The 16,000-nt window shown below is 28.2% G+C and overlaps 1 protein-coding gene across 1 annotated transcript; it reads right to left on the bottom strand.

Annotated features, from left to right (window-relative positions):
- Positions 1-13,587: 13,587 nt before the first annotated feature.
- On the bottom strand, positions 13,588-15,995 carry LOC123305638 (glutamate--cysteine ligase regulatory subunit). Its single transcript, XM_044887413.1, has 5 exons — positions 15,732-15,995; positions 15,539-15,660; positions 15,274-15,472; positions 13,844-14,185; positions 13,588-13,777 (listed from the first exon to the last, which is right to left on the bottom strand). Exons 2-5 carry the CDS (start codon positions 15,650-15,652, stop codon positions 13,620-13,622), a joined length of 813 nt encoding a protein of 270 aa, XP_044743348.1. The 5' UTR covers positions 15,653-15,660; positions 15,732-15,995; the 3' UTR covers positions 13,588-13,619.
- Positions 15,996-16,000: the final 5 nt, after the last annotated feature.

Below are 16,000 nucleotides of genomic sequence, written 5' to 3'. Positions count from 1 at the left end.
AACTCACAGAACTTCTAATTTATTGAAATTATTAAGGCGATACATTTAACTCGCCTGTTTGTTCGTTCGGTCCAATCCTTGTATTTTAAATAAAGATACTTCCCGAAGAGATAAAGATCTGAAAATTGCTACAGAAATTTTGCTTGTAAAACTAAGTAAATTTAATTTTTCTTGGTCGCTTGGCCATCATGTTTCGATATACCTTCACATTTTAGTCGTTAATAAATAAAATATTAATATAAAAATTTAATGAATCACGTTTTTACAGATACTACAAGGTTATATCGGTGCCATTAAAAGTACACCAGTTTAGATAAACATTTTATTCCGGATTCACGGATTCGCGGAAGGAACTTTCGGGTTCAACCCCCTTCCCGTAGACATTGTGATATTTTTTTTGCGATGTTCAAGGAATATGTCACTGGTAAAAATATATTGGGAATCAATATATTTATGCACAAAAACACATACAGAATTTACATGCAAATTTTTCTCGATTTTTTTAAAAACTCTTCCAATATTTCATTCGCGAAAGTGGAATATCAAAATGAGTTACAAGATGCAGGTCACTCAAACGTTTATGACCAATGGTACTCCGCAAGTATCCTTTTAGCCTGTTGAGCGTGGAAAATGTGATTTGAGTGTGTAAAAGAAAGCAGAACTAGGTTTGAAAAGACTGGCAAATTAAAAAAACTGCAGTTCATTATTTAAAATAGGTTAATGGTTTTATATTTAAGTGTCTCTATTTAATTTTTTGATTTTTCAAACTGTTAAGAACGAATTTTTTTGAAAGCAAATGAGACCACAAACCAATCCCCATTATCTGATGAGTACCTTAAGAATGTGGCAAATACAGTAGGTTAAAACTAAAAATGAGTACCACTGCAGGAACTAATTTTGCTTGAATATTTTCTCACCGCGGTCGATATCAAAATGTAATGAAATCGAATATATAACAAGTGAAAACAAACAATTGACTGAGTTAATTGTTGAAATACCATGTATAGATAGTGTTGATGCGCAATCGTTTGTTTTTTTGACGTCACGTAAATAACAAAAGAAATCCACTTTTAAATAGACACACACACAACTGATATTCCTATATTAATACATACTATAAAATTTGCACCTAATTAACGACCTCGTGGGTAAACAGTGATGTTTACAAAAAAATGTTTCAAATAAAAGTTTTTTATTTTTTTATAAGGAACATTTTTTACATTTAAACTTTTGTTCTATCTCTAACGGTTTACAAGATAGGTCCTACGGACCCAAGGCCCAACTGACCTATGATGCTCATTTACGAACTTGACCTCACTTTTTACGTCCTGAGTACGCTGTAAAAATTTCAGCTCGATATCTTTTCGTTTTTGAGTTATCGTGTCCACAGACGGACGGACGGACGGACGGACAACCGGAAATGGATTAATTAGGTGATTCTATGAACACCTATACCAAAATTGTTTTCGTAGCATCAATATTTTTAAGCGTTACAAACTTAGGACGAAACTTAATATACTATGTATATTTCATATATACATGGTATAATAAATGTCAGCTAACATTCATGATGATTTCAGGCTTGATTTCAGGTAACATTTTTAAGGTTTAACAAGTGAAAAAAAAAACAATTGACTGAGTTAATTGTTGAAATACAATGTATAGGCAGTGTTGATTACTCTGTCACATTACACATACATACATATCACACATATATAACTGATATTCCCATATAATACATCCTATACAATTTGCGCTCTCACAGGTAATCAGTGGTGTTTACAAAAAAATGTTTCAAACAAAAGTTGTTTATTTTTATAAGGAACATTTTTTGCATTTAAATTTTTGTTCTATCTCTATCGGCTTACAAGATGGGTCCTATGGACCCAAGACCCCATTGACCTGTGTTGCTCATTTACAAACTCGAACTCACTTTTTAGGTCCTAAGCATGCTATAAAAATTTCAGCTTGATACCTCTTTTCGTTTTTGAGGATCGTGATGACAGATAGACAGACAGACAGACAACCGTAAATAGACTAATTAAGTTATAACTTGTAAATAATTAGAAACTAATTAATATTTATTTTGCAAAGTCCACTTTAATTAAAAATAATTGTGACAATTGTTTCGATTTTTACATCATATTCATAAAAATGTGAAATACACATTTGTATGAATATGATGTAAAAATCGAAACAATTGTCACAATTATTTTTAATTAAAGTGGACTTTGCAAAATAAATATTAATTAGTTTCTAATTATTTACAAGTTTTAATATGGATTTCCACAAACTAAAGCTCTCATCAATCAATTAATTAAGTTATTTTATGAACACCTATACCAAAATTTTGTTCATAGTATCAATATTTTGAAGCGTTATAAACTTGGGACTAAACTTAGTATACATTAGTATAGTTCATATACATGGTATAAAAATTTTGTAGGATTCCGTATCTTAATTGACTTGTTTCTATGCGAGTATAAGTGTAAAAAAATTTGTAATAGATTAAATTCAAGTAGGTATTTGTTATGGATATTATTTTTTTAACGCATATACCTACGAGCACTGTTCAGTGCTCGTACTGTAGAGAAATTCTTTCCGTTGCGTTAGAGACCACCAGTACCCTGCCGTAGTACTCTGAGGAAATTAATGACGTCAAGAAACGCCATGAATCGCCGCCATTTTTGTACTGCAAGCACTGGCGTTTTAGAGGCAAGGTACTCTCAGTACCTTTACTAGTATAAGTAAAAAAAAAATTTAATTTTTTCAACTAATCTTGAATATATTATAAATATTTAATTATAACAATATTCAAACAATAGGCCATTAATTTCGTTGAACAGTGAACTTTCTATGAAAATTATTTTCGTTTGACAATGGTGTTAAAAACGGGGCGACAGTATATTGGACTACGTTCCGTTTTAACCAGTAACCACAATAGCTGGCCAGAAAGGAACAGCTTCGCAGTATACTGAATAAATGTCATATCTTACAGTGGTCACAGTGTATATCGGAACATACCCAATATAAATAACACTTATGTGATATTCAGAGTTATTATTTTTTTAATAGCTTGTATATCTGTCGAAATTTATATATTCAATTCAAGTAAACTTATATATTTCAAATATGAAATTGCTTTGTCATATTGGACAGGTATTTATCATTATTATGAATAATAATATTTTATATCCTTATCTTTTAAATGCAAAAAATTAATACTTAAAAATATTTTGTGAGTTATGTAAAAATATTAATATTACAGAATACCAGTTACTTGGTCCTCACCCAGAAGCCGTCAGTATGTCTAGTACATGTTATACCAAACTCTTGACTCACAACCAAGATAGCTACGTATTGAAAGTAACTTAAAAGTTTTGTATGCGATACGATACAATTTATACAAGTGATCAAAAAATCGTTTTTTAAATTGAGGTGATTATATTAATTGGAGCTAAGATATTGCCGAAACTTATATCTGAACTCTGTTGGCCGATGAAAACTAGATAGGGAGCAGTTGCCAGAACGTAGAGAACCAAATTATGTCTTAAAATTCAGTAGATCGTTTTCGGTTTACTCGTAGCTTTACAGAGTGGAATTGATGTTTTTGTTGATGTAAAATTGAGTTGAAAAATTCAATAGAGAAATAGGGCTCCGAACTTAATATTGCATCGGGGCTCCTTTAACTCTAGCTCCGGCTCTGATGTTAATAACGCAATTTTTTTTAATTATTCAACAATCTTTTTCAAATTTTCTTTATTCAATATTTGTAAATACAGATTGTTGCGTTAGATTACGCAAGCAAGTAAATGCGTACCCGGAAATGTATGAAATTATCCTCTCTTACCTATTCCTTGTACTATTTCGTTATCCTCTAGTCAGTTCTCCTATATGAAAACGACTTTTTTGTGTCAATTAAGTATGCCATGTTCAGTTAACACACAATCAATTGATATCTTACTCTTTCTAATTCCATTGCCTCCTATTTGTGCATGCCACGTTTTTTTTTCTACGCGTACAAGACTAATTCGTTTGTATTTTTCGTTTTCCTTTTGGCAACATATAGTTCAGGTTATGGAGCTTTTTTTGTCTTTTTACATCTCAATAGTTTTTTACTACAATTTGTACTTATATGAAATGTAAAAAAAATGTTTGCCTCTAACTGACCACTCTCCGCAGTTGTGCGCCTTTCAGAACATTTAACATATCCCATCTTAAATGTTTTTTCAGTAAGCACATTTTCTTCCCTGCACTACTCTACCATACTATATTACTTCTTTTTATTTTTATAAAATTCTAAACCACATTGACAACAAAACTACCTTCATTCATAACTGCCCTCTCTTTCGTTTTGTTTTCGCCGGGCCTAGAGGTTGCAAGTAAATTATGTCATCCTGCATGATTTATCACTCTTTTTTAAAGTCTGGCCGCTTATTATTGCAACGTATTCGACACGCCTGTTTTCGTAGGTTAGGACAAGAGAAAAGAAAAACATGACGAGACCAAATATTTGACAGTTTTTCGAGAAATATCCGGGAGAGAACCGGTAGTTTGCATTCTTTTTTAATCTTTAAATTTAGGATCAATTAGGTATAAGATTATAAAATCGTTTGTATTTAAAAGAAGAAAAATATTTCGGATTGGCAATTGCAAGTATTTTATACATTAATAAATACTGACCAGTCAAATACAGTCCGTTCTATTTAACAATGTACATTTATTATCATAAACATTTCCAATACTAGTATATTGTAAATAAGCCTTTGCAAAGGTAGCTAAGTAATATGAAACAATAATGAAAGCCTCTCGCATATCTTTTGAAAATAATTTTTCATTGACGACGAAGTAAAAAGTTAAAAAATAAATTTTTAATATTTTTTTTAATATTCCTTTCGTGTACGACAAAGACACAAATAATCAGTTATTGTTATAAATAATATACATATCTTTGTTAACAAAATCAAAAACGAAAAAAATTTAAACAACATTTTTGTATATTTTATTTTCACTTTGGTTGCAGTGGTAATGCAATTTAGTGTATGTACAATATTCGCCTCTATATTTTTAATTCTAGTCACGTGTCAAGAAAGAAAAAAATTTATAGGCTGTTATAAAATCGTATCGAATTTTTAATGAGAATTTATAATATTACTTATTTTATTTATTTTAAATATTTATTTCAATGAATTTTATTCGTATTATAATTTAAATTACGACTTTAAATTCAAATCCAAGAAACAAACGAAAAATAAATATTTGACACTTGTCAGTCACACCACTACCAACTGTTGAAATTAATATGTTTTTAATATTCAAAAATCAAACGTGTAAATATAATATGACTTTACCGTTATACGTTATGATCAAAATAGAAAAAACAAAGTATTATGAAACTTTAACACAACAGAGATAAATGGTTATTAATTCAAAAACAATAGGTGTTTAAGGGGAACTTTTAATGTGTGAAGTTTATTATACACATATTTGAAAACAATAAAAAAAAATAAAAATGTTGTTTTTTTTTTGTTTGAAGAAAAAATACAAAACAAATATCAATTATTATAAGAAATGGATGAAGTAGAATAATACGAAGAAGATGCAAGCAGATGAATCGTCGACAAAAAACCAAATGAAAATATATATACACATTACACATTTAAATTGATGTGATGGACGCACGCGCTCCTTTAATAAAACAATAACCCAAGCTCCGCCGCTCCGTCATTATTCAATTGTTTTCAAAATCATGGCACACGTCTCTCATTTTTAAATATAAATACATATATGTATATTCGCTCCGAGCGTGAATTTCGTTTCCATGACAACGATACACTACTTTAATTATAGAATTAATGGATGCATATATAATTGTGTGGATTGCATTGAAAACTTACATTTAAAATTTAATATTCTTGTTTCACAAATTTAAATAAATAATTACGATAATTAACATTTGAAAAATAATATTTGTACAATTTGATTTCTTATTTTCACAATTTTTAATGCATTAAGTTTAATTAATTAGTGTTTTTCAATCATTTTAATTTGACAGTTTCTATATCATTAACATGTAAATAATTGCAAATTAGTCATAACAGCCCACTTTATCTCCAAAATTTTTCACTTAAAGCGCTGGCATCGATTTTATTATCCCTACCATGACTACGCACACAACGAATAGGTACCTATACAGTAGCGTAACAATTGTTTTGTTTTGGTTTTTTTTTTGGGATAATTTGCTACATATTGGACGTTACCCGCGGCTGCAACTACGCCTAATAAGCTACGTGTCATGATGTAACTTTCTTTAATGCAACACCTTATTATGTTTCTTCAATCTGTCATGCAACTTATTATGTTGTACATCATGTTTTTGATCGTAGCTCATCTTCTCATTTCGATTAAATAAATATAAATATAATTGCTCATCATAAAAATATGTTTTTCTACAAACGTTTCCGCAATGTGAATCATATATTTATAAATAAAAGTGTGGAAACTTATTTCTTCTAAATACGCTCTAGCAGTGAAAATCATCCACGCGAAACAATAACGTCGACTAGATTCTTTAATCTGATATAATACGCTATAACTAATTGACAATGTTCGAACTTTCATGCGACTTTCAATGGAAGTATTGAAGTATAGTAGTTTGCGGTTTGATAAAAGAGTGTTCTTCATTCGATCCACTCTCAGTGACGATTAAGAGGCTGTCTATAAAATATACACAGTCTATTTCACGTGTTTGTGATGAACAATACATTAAATTAAATTAATAAACCATAATAAGGTAAAAATAATTTTCACAAATTCAATTGTGAAAAACATAATAGACTGTCAGCTCGTGACAGAAAACATAATGAATATTTTACAATCTGTCAATGATAGAGGCCATATATATAGACACAAGAAATAGAAAAATGTATAAAATAACATTCATTATTTGTTTGTAAATCAAAGAGAAAAACTTTTTACAGTCTGCCCTGGTGGAAAAAATATTTGAAAAAAGAATAAGTCTTAATAAGTCTTAGGAAACTCTGAAAAAGTCTTAGAAACTTTAAAAAAGTATTAAGAACTCTGAATTAGACTAGCACGAAAACGTTGAGAAATTCAAAGTTTCTAAGACTTTTTCAGAATTTCTTATTCTTTCTTCAAATATTTTTTCCACCAGGGTGCCATTCATTTAAATAAAAGACAAGAAAACTTTTTACAGTCTGCCATTCATTTAAATAAAAGACAAGACTGTTAATACACTAAAAATTAATGTGTAGAAAACTTTTTTTACCCACTAATATTGGTTATGTTAAAGTTTGTATACGAGAAAACCGTCTGACAATAAAATTATAGTGTATTGAACAATCTTGGCTTTTATCCAAATGAATAGCAGACTATAAAAAGTTTTGCTCTATGATTTACAAAGAAATGTTAATTTTTAACCAGACTTTTTTTCTGTTGCATTTTATAGATTTTTCTGTTGCTCGTAGATGTATATATGCCCTCTATTATTAGCAGACTGTAAAAAATTGATTCTGTTTTTTTGACACAAACTGACAGTCTATTAACTTGGCTTATGGAATAAAAATCGTGCATACTTTAAAAACCAGAAATAAGTACTAAACTAATTGCTTAGGTTATAATGAAGACTAAGTAGAGCCTCCAGAATATCAAAACTGTTCTTTAAAAACCGGTACTAAGTCCTTTACTGCGACATTGAAAACTTCTAATAAAGGGAAAATTTAATTTCGGCTGTCGAATATTAAGATTTCAGATGCGCACCTTGAAAAATTGCCATGTTCTCTATTGTGTTTTTCATTTAGTTACGCCACTGCAGTAAAGTTATTTTTTATAATAATATAATAGCAACCAGCCGGTTACAAGTGTGCCGTCGGACTGTATGAATTGTGTTATTATTAATTCAATCCAAAAATTAATAATGAATTCTAATGTCGATTTTCTTGTATTATTATGAAGTCCATCCTCTTATAAAAACACACGTGTTGTGGTACATGGTTAATGCTCAACGAATCTCCCAAGACGTAATATACTTGAAAACCGACTAGACTCTAAGCATTCACCGTCCATTGAAAAAAAGTCAATCAATTTTGACGACTGAAGATGTATTTAAAACACTATTGTTTGTTAAAATAATTATATTAATAATTATGTACAAATAATCGTGTATGTCATTGTTTTTGTGTTTCTAATATTTTTGATTATTAAATGTGATTAAATTATTAATAATGTAATATATTAAAATATATTTATTATTAATTACATTAAATTTATTTAAATGCAAACACCAAATGGTAGATGTATACACAGTTGTGGTTCCTAAGTGGAACGTGCCTTCTAATAGCGTTAACGACATGATTTCTTAAATAAGATACGTGATAACGTATGTATCGAAACAGTAACACTTTAGCATCATAACTAAAAAATTTGATCCAAAAAAAATATTAAAATGCATAATTTTAATCTCCTGAGCTGGGTTATTATAAATTAAGGAGATTTAAACAATGCTGCCATCTTCATTTTGGAGGTAATCGTATAACAGACTAAGAACTTAAGGTAAATGTACCATATACGGGATGATTAGGCATAACGCGCTTTGAGGCTGATTATTAAAATAAATATAAATATTCCCACCATGAAAATTTGCTTGTCGCACAAAATGATTATTGACAATAAGTTTAAGACATTTTCCACGCCTAGTTTTTTAATTTATAGTATTAAACGTTAATTTTATATTTTTCGAGTTTTTCTCCAATTCCGTGATAAAATTTAGCTTTGAACATCATTTCGGTAGGGCCCGATCCAGGGGAGGGGCGAGCCGGGCAACCGTTCGGAGACGTCAAATCGTTAAAATATGATATACAGTAATCTCGATGATCGATACTCAATAAAATCAGGGATAATCTTAAAACTGGAACGCTTTGAATCTGATTATTAAAAGTCCGGGACGCTATGAGGCTGATATTCCGAAAACTTCAATTGTATGGAAAAATTCATTATAATTTATAAATAAAATAAAGCACTGAAAAAACACAATTGGAATTTATATATTTAAGCGAAATTGTACATATAACACATATACATATGTACAGGATATCCTTTTTAAGTTGACATATGCTTTGAGACTTGAAAAATAACTACTATCGATAAAAATGCTTCAAGCGAAAAATGTTGCGTGTGTAGACGCACATCTTACAGGTTAAATACTGAACCTAACTTTTCAAGCTCAATGAAAAGCTCACTCTACTCCTTTAAATTAGAAAGTTGTTATTGAAAAGTTTGATCCAAAAGTTTTTTCGTATCAAAATTGTTATTTCGTGAAATTGTTTCTGCAAAATCTAGGCAATTATCGAACAAAATTTTTCAATAAATTCAATCAAAGTGGTTTGTTTTTCTATAAAGACCACTTTAGTTCAAATAGAATGAACAAACGCACAAAACGCTAGATTTTTGCTATCAATTACTGTCTATACTATTCGGTTCACAAAAATATGTTTACGTATTTATAAAGAACAACTATCTAATTTATAGCGTTCATCTAATGTTTGTCAGTTATGAATAGAGTGAGGTTTTAATGGAACCTGAAAACTTAGATCGAATTCGATACCGGCTTAAGATGTGTCCCTTTGAAACTAATATTTTTCGTTTGAAACATTTTACTCGATTAAATTTATTTATCGAGTTTCAAACATATGTCAACTTAAAAAAACACTCTGTTTACGGTATGTGTGTAAAGAGTGGAAAATATTATTTTTGTCCGGAGCGGATAAATAGCTAGATCGATTCCTGAATTCCGGGAATGGAAGTGGGTACATAATTTTGGTATATACACTTAAAATAGGTAATTAAAAAGATATGTTTTAGCTAAATTAAATATTTTTGGAAGCGAATTTATCCTACTGTAAAAAGCATACAAATGTTATCGTTATTAAATTAATTAAATTAATAAAAACTCTTATTTAATTTTCTCATTCTTCGGTAATAGTAAAAGTTATTTTAACATAAGTAATCATTGAAAACTAATTTAAATAACATTTAATAGGAGTCAAATTTACATTTTCTTTCTTTACAATGTAATACTCCCGGAAATACATATAAGTAAAAAACTTGCTCGTTATTCCAGGAGCTAGCAACATGTTAAATATTTCTCATATATAAGTATAAGTATTTTGGAATTAATTATACAAATTAAAACAAAAAAAATAACATATCCCGTAATTATCTAACAACAAACAATGGCATTTACTGCTTCTATTGGTATAAAATATTTTTATAATTATAACGCCAATTGAAAATGAGAAACGGAAGAATTTGTAAGGTTCACTACACTATCAGTAGGTACATGTAAGAACGTAATTACGGGAATCATAAGAAAGATTTTTTTTTTTAAATAGTAATATATAAAATAATTTGTAAAAGTTTAAAACAATTAATATTTTTATTCCAATCAATATTTTAATATAATAAATTTTTGGATCAGCACAGACATTAGATTAGATTTGTTCCAAAGTCGAATTTTTTGTTCATATTTTGTTCAAGTGTTAGAAGCTAAATTGTTTAAAATTAAAAATTTATTTACTGCTTCTTATTTTTTAATTCGAATTAAAAACTCTTTCATTTACTTACATTCCCGCGTAACAAACATGATCTTTAACTTTCGTTTCTTTCAGTTAAAGAGTAGATCATCCATCTAGATATGTATAGTATATATGTAAATAATTTTACTTTTTTAGAATAAGAGTCATTAATTGCTTTTCTGCTTTTCTATTTGGGTTTATATTTTTGCGACAAAGCATTACAAAAATTTGATTAAATATTTCAAAAAGCACAATACTTGATGAACAATAAAAAGAACAATTTGAGGCACAATGAGGCGTATTTTATGAACAATACACAGATAAGGTAAAAGTTCAGATAGTTCCTTTGCTTGAATTACTGGATTTTTCAACAGAATTTAACGAATTTTTTTCACAGGCTAAGAATAACTATTAAATCTCAAAGTTTCAGAAATTAAGTTCGTAATTTTGACGTAAATTGGCATTAATTATCTCGTGTTTTAAACGGTCAGAATTTATATCAAGATAAAACTGAAAGAGCTTAATGAATACCATATTGGCTAAGTAGACGTATTACCTTCAATTTGAAACGAATTTTTAAAAAAGTATGGAATTTTATATACGAAGACTTGTGTTTAAAAAACGGTCTCGACCTAAAATATATAAAATCATATATATTTATTATCCTTGCGTAAAGATCAAATATCTGAAACCAAAAATTAAACTTTAAATCGCTATTTTTTAAAGTTAACGTGAAACAGAATTATCGGAATAGGCTAGAATTACTGCTGAAGAAATCTTAGGAATTCTTTCAACAATTCACACGACGTCAGGATCAAAGTTCCATTACATTGTTTGATCTAATTTAATTAGAAGTCTATTGTATATAAAAACTTGTGTTAACAATTCTTTTGTAATGGCAGAATATAAAATCAAGGACTTGAAAACTTTTCGTGAATCTCATGTGTATTTTCGTCATTTTTCTTATATTACCTATATTTATTTCTTGACTAGCTGATCATAGATAAAATTGTAGCTGATTCAATTGAATTTACCATAATACAACGATTAATATCTGGCTTTTGTAGAATGGATGTATATAGCCATCTTACAATTAAATGATGAACTACATGAAAGAAATAATAGAATTGAGTTGAGAACTATCGAATATCATGAAATTTAATACTTCAGTTAATTAATAAATGTAAAATTGATATGAAAAATAATTAAAAATATATATTAAAGGTAAATATATTTCAGTTGTTTATTAAATTAGATTCCATAAAATGATTAATTATTTCAAGACTATGGAAAACATGTATGTTTGAAATACGCGTATATTAAGTTAAATAATATTTAATATAAAAAAATTACAAAATATAAAAGTAAAAAATATATTAAAAATCCCACGACGTTAAGATCATATAACCAAATAAGATCTTCAACTTTTCTTTATTGTTGGACAGTCGAGTAACAAATCATATATTTTTACATATCATCAAATTCACGGCCTGAAACTGAGAGATATCTGCTCTGTTTTCCATTTGTATCTCTTTTTTTTCAAAATTCATCGATTAATTTTATTATAAGCCTGAGTAGTTTTTTTTTCCTGTAATTTATTTATTTCATCTCAATATAATTGAACTACACATGCTGGAATGAATGTAAGCTATGTACTTGACTTGTGTGTAAACAAGGTTATAATTATGAATACGGAAACTTTTCATAAACACTTTTTACGGGAACTTTTTAAATGCCCGTAAAGAGTTTTGAAATATATTCATTCCTGCAAAACTTAATTATAATTATTATCAAATAAGATTAGAATGATTAGTTTCCATAGGCATATATATTTATATCTATGTTAGTTTCCGATTGCGCACGCAATATTAAGTAAATGTGGCTTGCGCAAGCGTAAGGCGAGCTAATTATTTTAGCGCTATTTGGATTAGTTTAACTTGAAAGATTGCAATTGTGGAGAAGAAATATTTGTATTTAGTTTATCTACCTACCATGAAACGAATATTTGACTAAGGCACCTGGAATTATTGATGTAAAAACAATTATTTCCTTTATTATTGTTGTTCGAATGCGGTCATTACAGCGCATCTTCTTATAATTTTTTTAAAATAGTAATCGACAGTTAGGCAGTAGGAAAGGTCAGGGCAGCTGCCTTCCTGTATCTCGGCTTATTACAAATTTCTATTGGGCAGAAATTTTTGATTTCTCTACACGATAAATTCTCTTTTGCCCATCTTGGGACAAAAGTCAGAACAAAACGGCCTTTGAAGTTACAGGAAAAAAAACTATAGAAAATCGATTTCTTTAGATATACTTTCATTTGTAGGTTCAAATATGTTTTTTGGAGGATTAACAGAAATATTTGTCATTATATACATAGCACAAACCAATAAGCTAGTTAATATTCTAAGTGATAGGTGTCAGCATCTTACTTGAACAAAAGTACACCCAAATATAAAAATATTATCGAGTACAATTTGAATTCCATTCGGGTTTATTTAAAAATAATGCCAACATACTTCAAAAAATATAATTCAAATAAATATTTATTATTTTCGAAAACATTTTGATACTGTAATCAACACAAATAATATGAACATTTTTGTAACGTAATATAACAATAACAATTTACAATAATTTTACATATCTTTGATTATTAAACAATAAGTGTTACATATAGAAATAATATGAATTAAAAAGAAAAAAAAGAAAAAAAAATTATGTGTATAAAAGTTTTATAAAAACATACAAGTACAGTTCAACTATAATATACGTATTATTGTGATTTAATCCTTGTGCGAAATCTCATATTTCAAAATAATATAAGTGGTCAAGAAAAAATTTATTAAAATTCAATTAAATGCATATAATATTGTACTGTATATATATATACAAATGCTAAATAAAATTCTCTATTTAAAAAATAGTTATATTTTTTAATTCCAAAATATATATATTTATTATGATGTAGTAATACTATATTAAGAATACTATTTTATAATAATATATTATATTGCTATTTAATATTTACTCTTCTAAAATATTATCACATAAATTCACTATATACCCTTTACTGGTTAAAACACCCCTGCATTTAATATGTATTTGAAATCTGATAGCCCAAAATAATTTTAACGCATTCTTATCGCCAAATAAATTTTGAATTGAAGAAACTGGTAAAATTTCTGTAAGAAAAATATAAAAGTTAAGAAACAAACCTTTTTGGAATACAAGTTATTTCATGAACATACCTGTTGGATCGCTGTGCGTAAGTAACTGTATACTATTTTGATTGCAAAATTCTTGTAAAGTTGGCGGTACCACACAGCAACTGGCTAAATTTATTTGTATAATATTTGGTTTAACTGTGGCCCAAGCATATAAATCACGGAATTGCTCTTCATCCAAATCAGCTACACCTAGATGTATAATACGATTTGTTGCATTTTCTTTGGTATAATTTTCTAGAATGTTCCATATTGATTTTATTTTGTTTAATACAAACGAAGAAGATGATTCTTCATTATCAGTTTTGATATCGTTGTATGAAACTATTAAATTGTCTATAGTTTCAGTTTTTAATGCTTGGAAAACTGAAAGGAAAATAAAAAATAATTTAATTTTTATCGATTTTATATTTTGGTAGTTTCCACGTTTTCAATATATACTTAAATATACCACTAAAGCTTACAAAATGAGCAAACAAACAAAAAATTGAGATATCCTTAAATATGATCGATTTATAATACTTTATTAGTGTATAGATTATACACTGTATTATTATATATTATCATTTAATACTAATTATTTAAGCTTTTTTTATTTTTTATTTTATCTGTATGTTTCTTAATCAAGCAGATAGTTAACGTAATCAATGAAGGAGTATTTGTAACTAAACTCATCAGAAATCGCCCACCAAACAATAATAAAAACTCATTTGAGAAAACAATAATAAAACCAACATTTGAGTGTTTGTTGATGATAAAAAAAAGATGCTGCTATTGTCATTCACCACTAGATGATATTCGTGCCTTTAATTTCAGATACGGGTGACCTATAGACACGGGTAAAAATTACTCCTGTTCTTAGATTTAGTAAAAATCACTGTTTTTGCATTAACAAATAAATTCGTAACAAAATTCTTTGATTTAACTTAATAATTTAATTATTTAAGTTACATGGGGTGGATATTATCTGGGTGGATACCATCACAGGATAAATGCAAAGACAAAAAACCCTCAGACCCGTGTTAGCTCAACCCTATTAAAGGCATGTTAACCCGTGGATCACAGAGTAGCGTTTGTTAATGCAAAAATACTATAATAGGTAATTTATAGCCCGTTTGTGTCTAGAGTTAAAGGCACGGATATCATCGGTGGCAGGTGTCAATAGTCACATTGAAAGCAAAAATATTATTTTTCATTACAGCTACATTTATGTAAAATATGAGGTGACGCTTGAATGGAATTGTAAATTATTCATTAAGGAATGTAATGAAGGCATATTTTTTGATTTTTTGAAACTGTGGATTAAGCCACTTTGGCAATAAACGCTTTATTTTATACAACGATAAGCTTCCTAATTAACTTAATCGGCAAGGCAATATGTGGGTAGAATTCCAAGGTTCAATTCCTGATAATTGTGTTGTAGTATTTTTCTTATTTCTAAAAAAAATACTTACTATTTAATAAAGCTTGATTCACAGCATCGGCATTCTCGTTATTTAAAAATAATTTTGCACCAATTTTCAAATCTTTGCGATCAACGCCAGACATTTTTTGTAACAAATCATCATTTTTACGCATGACTTCAACAAATTTTTCTAAAGAATTTTCCAAATTATTTCCATCGTTTAATGTAATTTTAATACTTTCAACTAACTAAACAAAAAAAAAAAAGACAAGAAACTTATAAAAAGAAAATTACAAGGGTTTGAATATGTTTACCTCTTCAGATGCATTTTGACTTGGTTTTCCAATAATTCCATTTAAGGATAGTATATTCCCAGTATGGATTATAACTTGTTTAATACTTTCAGGTAAAGTGGTGGATGAAGACATTACTTTAACTGTAGGGAAAAATAATAATACAATCGTATTCAATAATTGGTACTAAAGTAACTTAAGATAATTAACTTACCAATTAAATTTTCACTATGAATTTCTTTATATTGTTATCTTGAGTTTAATTAAATTTCAATTTTTAAAAAATTTTTAATGACAGATTATTGAATTCTCAACCTTCGTGAACGGCTTAATTGAAGTTAAAATATATTTCTTAACTGATATTAATTAAAACAGATTTATTAAAATTGTTGTAAAGTTATTTAATACGCAGATAATTGTTTGTCTTATAAAATAAGGTATATGTATTTTGAATGAAAAAATGTATAAAAAAATCTCTCAAGG

This window comes from Chrysoperla carnea, chromosome 1, assembly GCF_905475395.1.
Source record: "Chrysoperla carnea chromosome 1, inChrCarn1.1, whole genome shotgun sequence".
Taxonomy (NCBI): Eukaryota; Metazoa; Arthropoda; class Insecta; order Neuroptera; family Chrysopidae; genus Chrysoperla; species Chrysoperla carnea.
Note: the sequence above shows the minus strand (reverse complement) of the source record. Positions and strands in the feature narration are given on the sequence as shown.

Bases quoted from the DNA above. Each gene is read 5' to 3' on its own strand.
- LOC123305638 (XM_044887413.1), bottom strand. From the start codon at position 15,652: ATGTCTTCATCCACCACTTTACCTGAAAGTATTAAACAAGTTATAATC. The intron at 15,473-15,538 runs GTAAACATATTC...TTTTTTGTTTAG, and splicing joins GTCAAAATGCATCTGAAGAG to TTAGTTGAAAGTATTAAAAT. The intron at 14,186-15,273 runs GTAAGTATTTTT...TTTTCCTTTCAG, and splicing joins GAATCAAGCTTTATTAAATA to TTTTCCAAGCATTAAAAACT.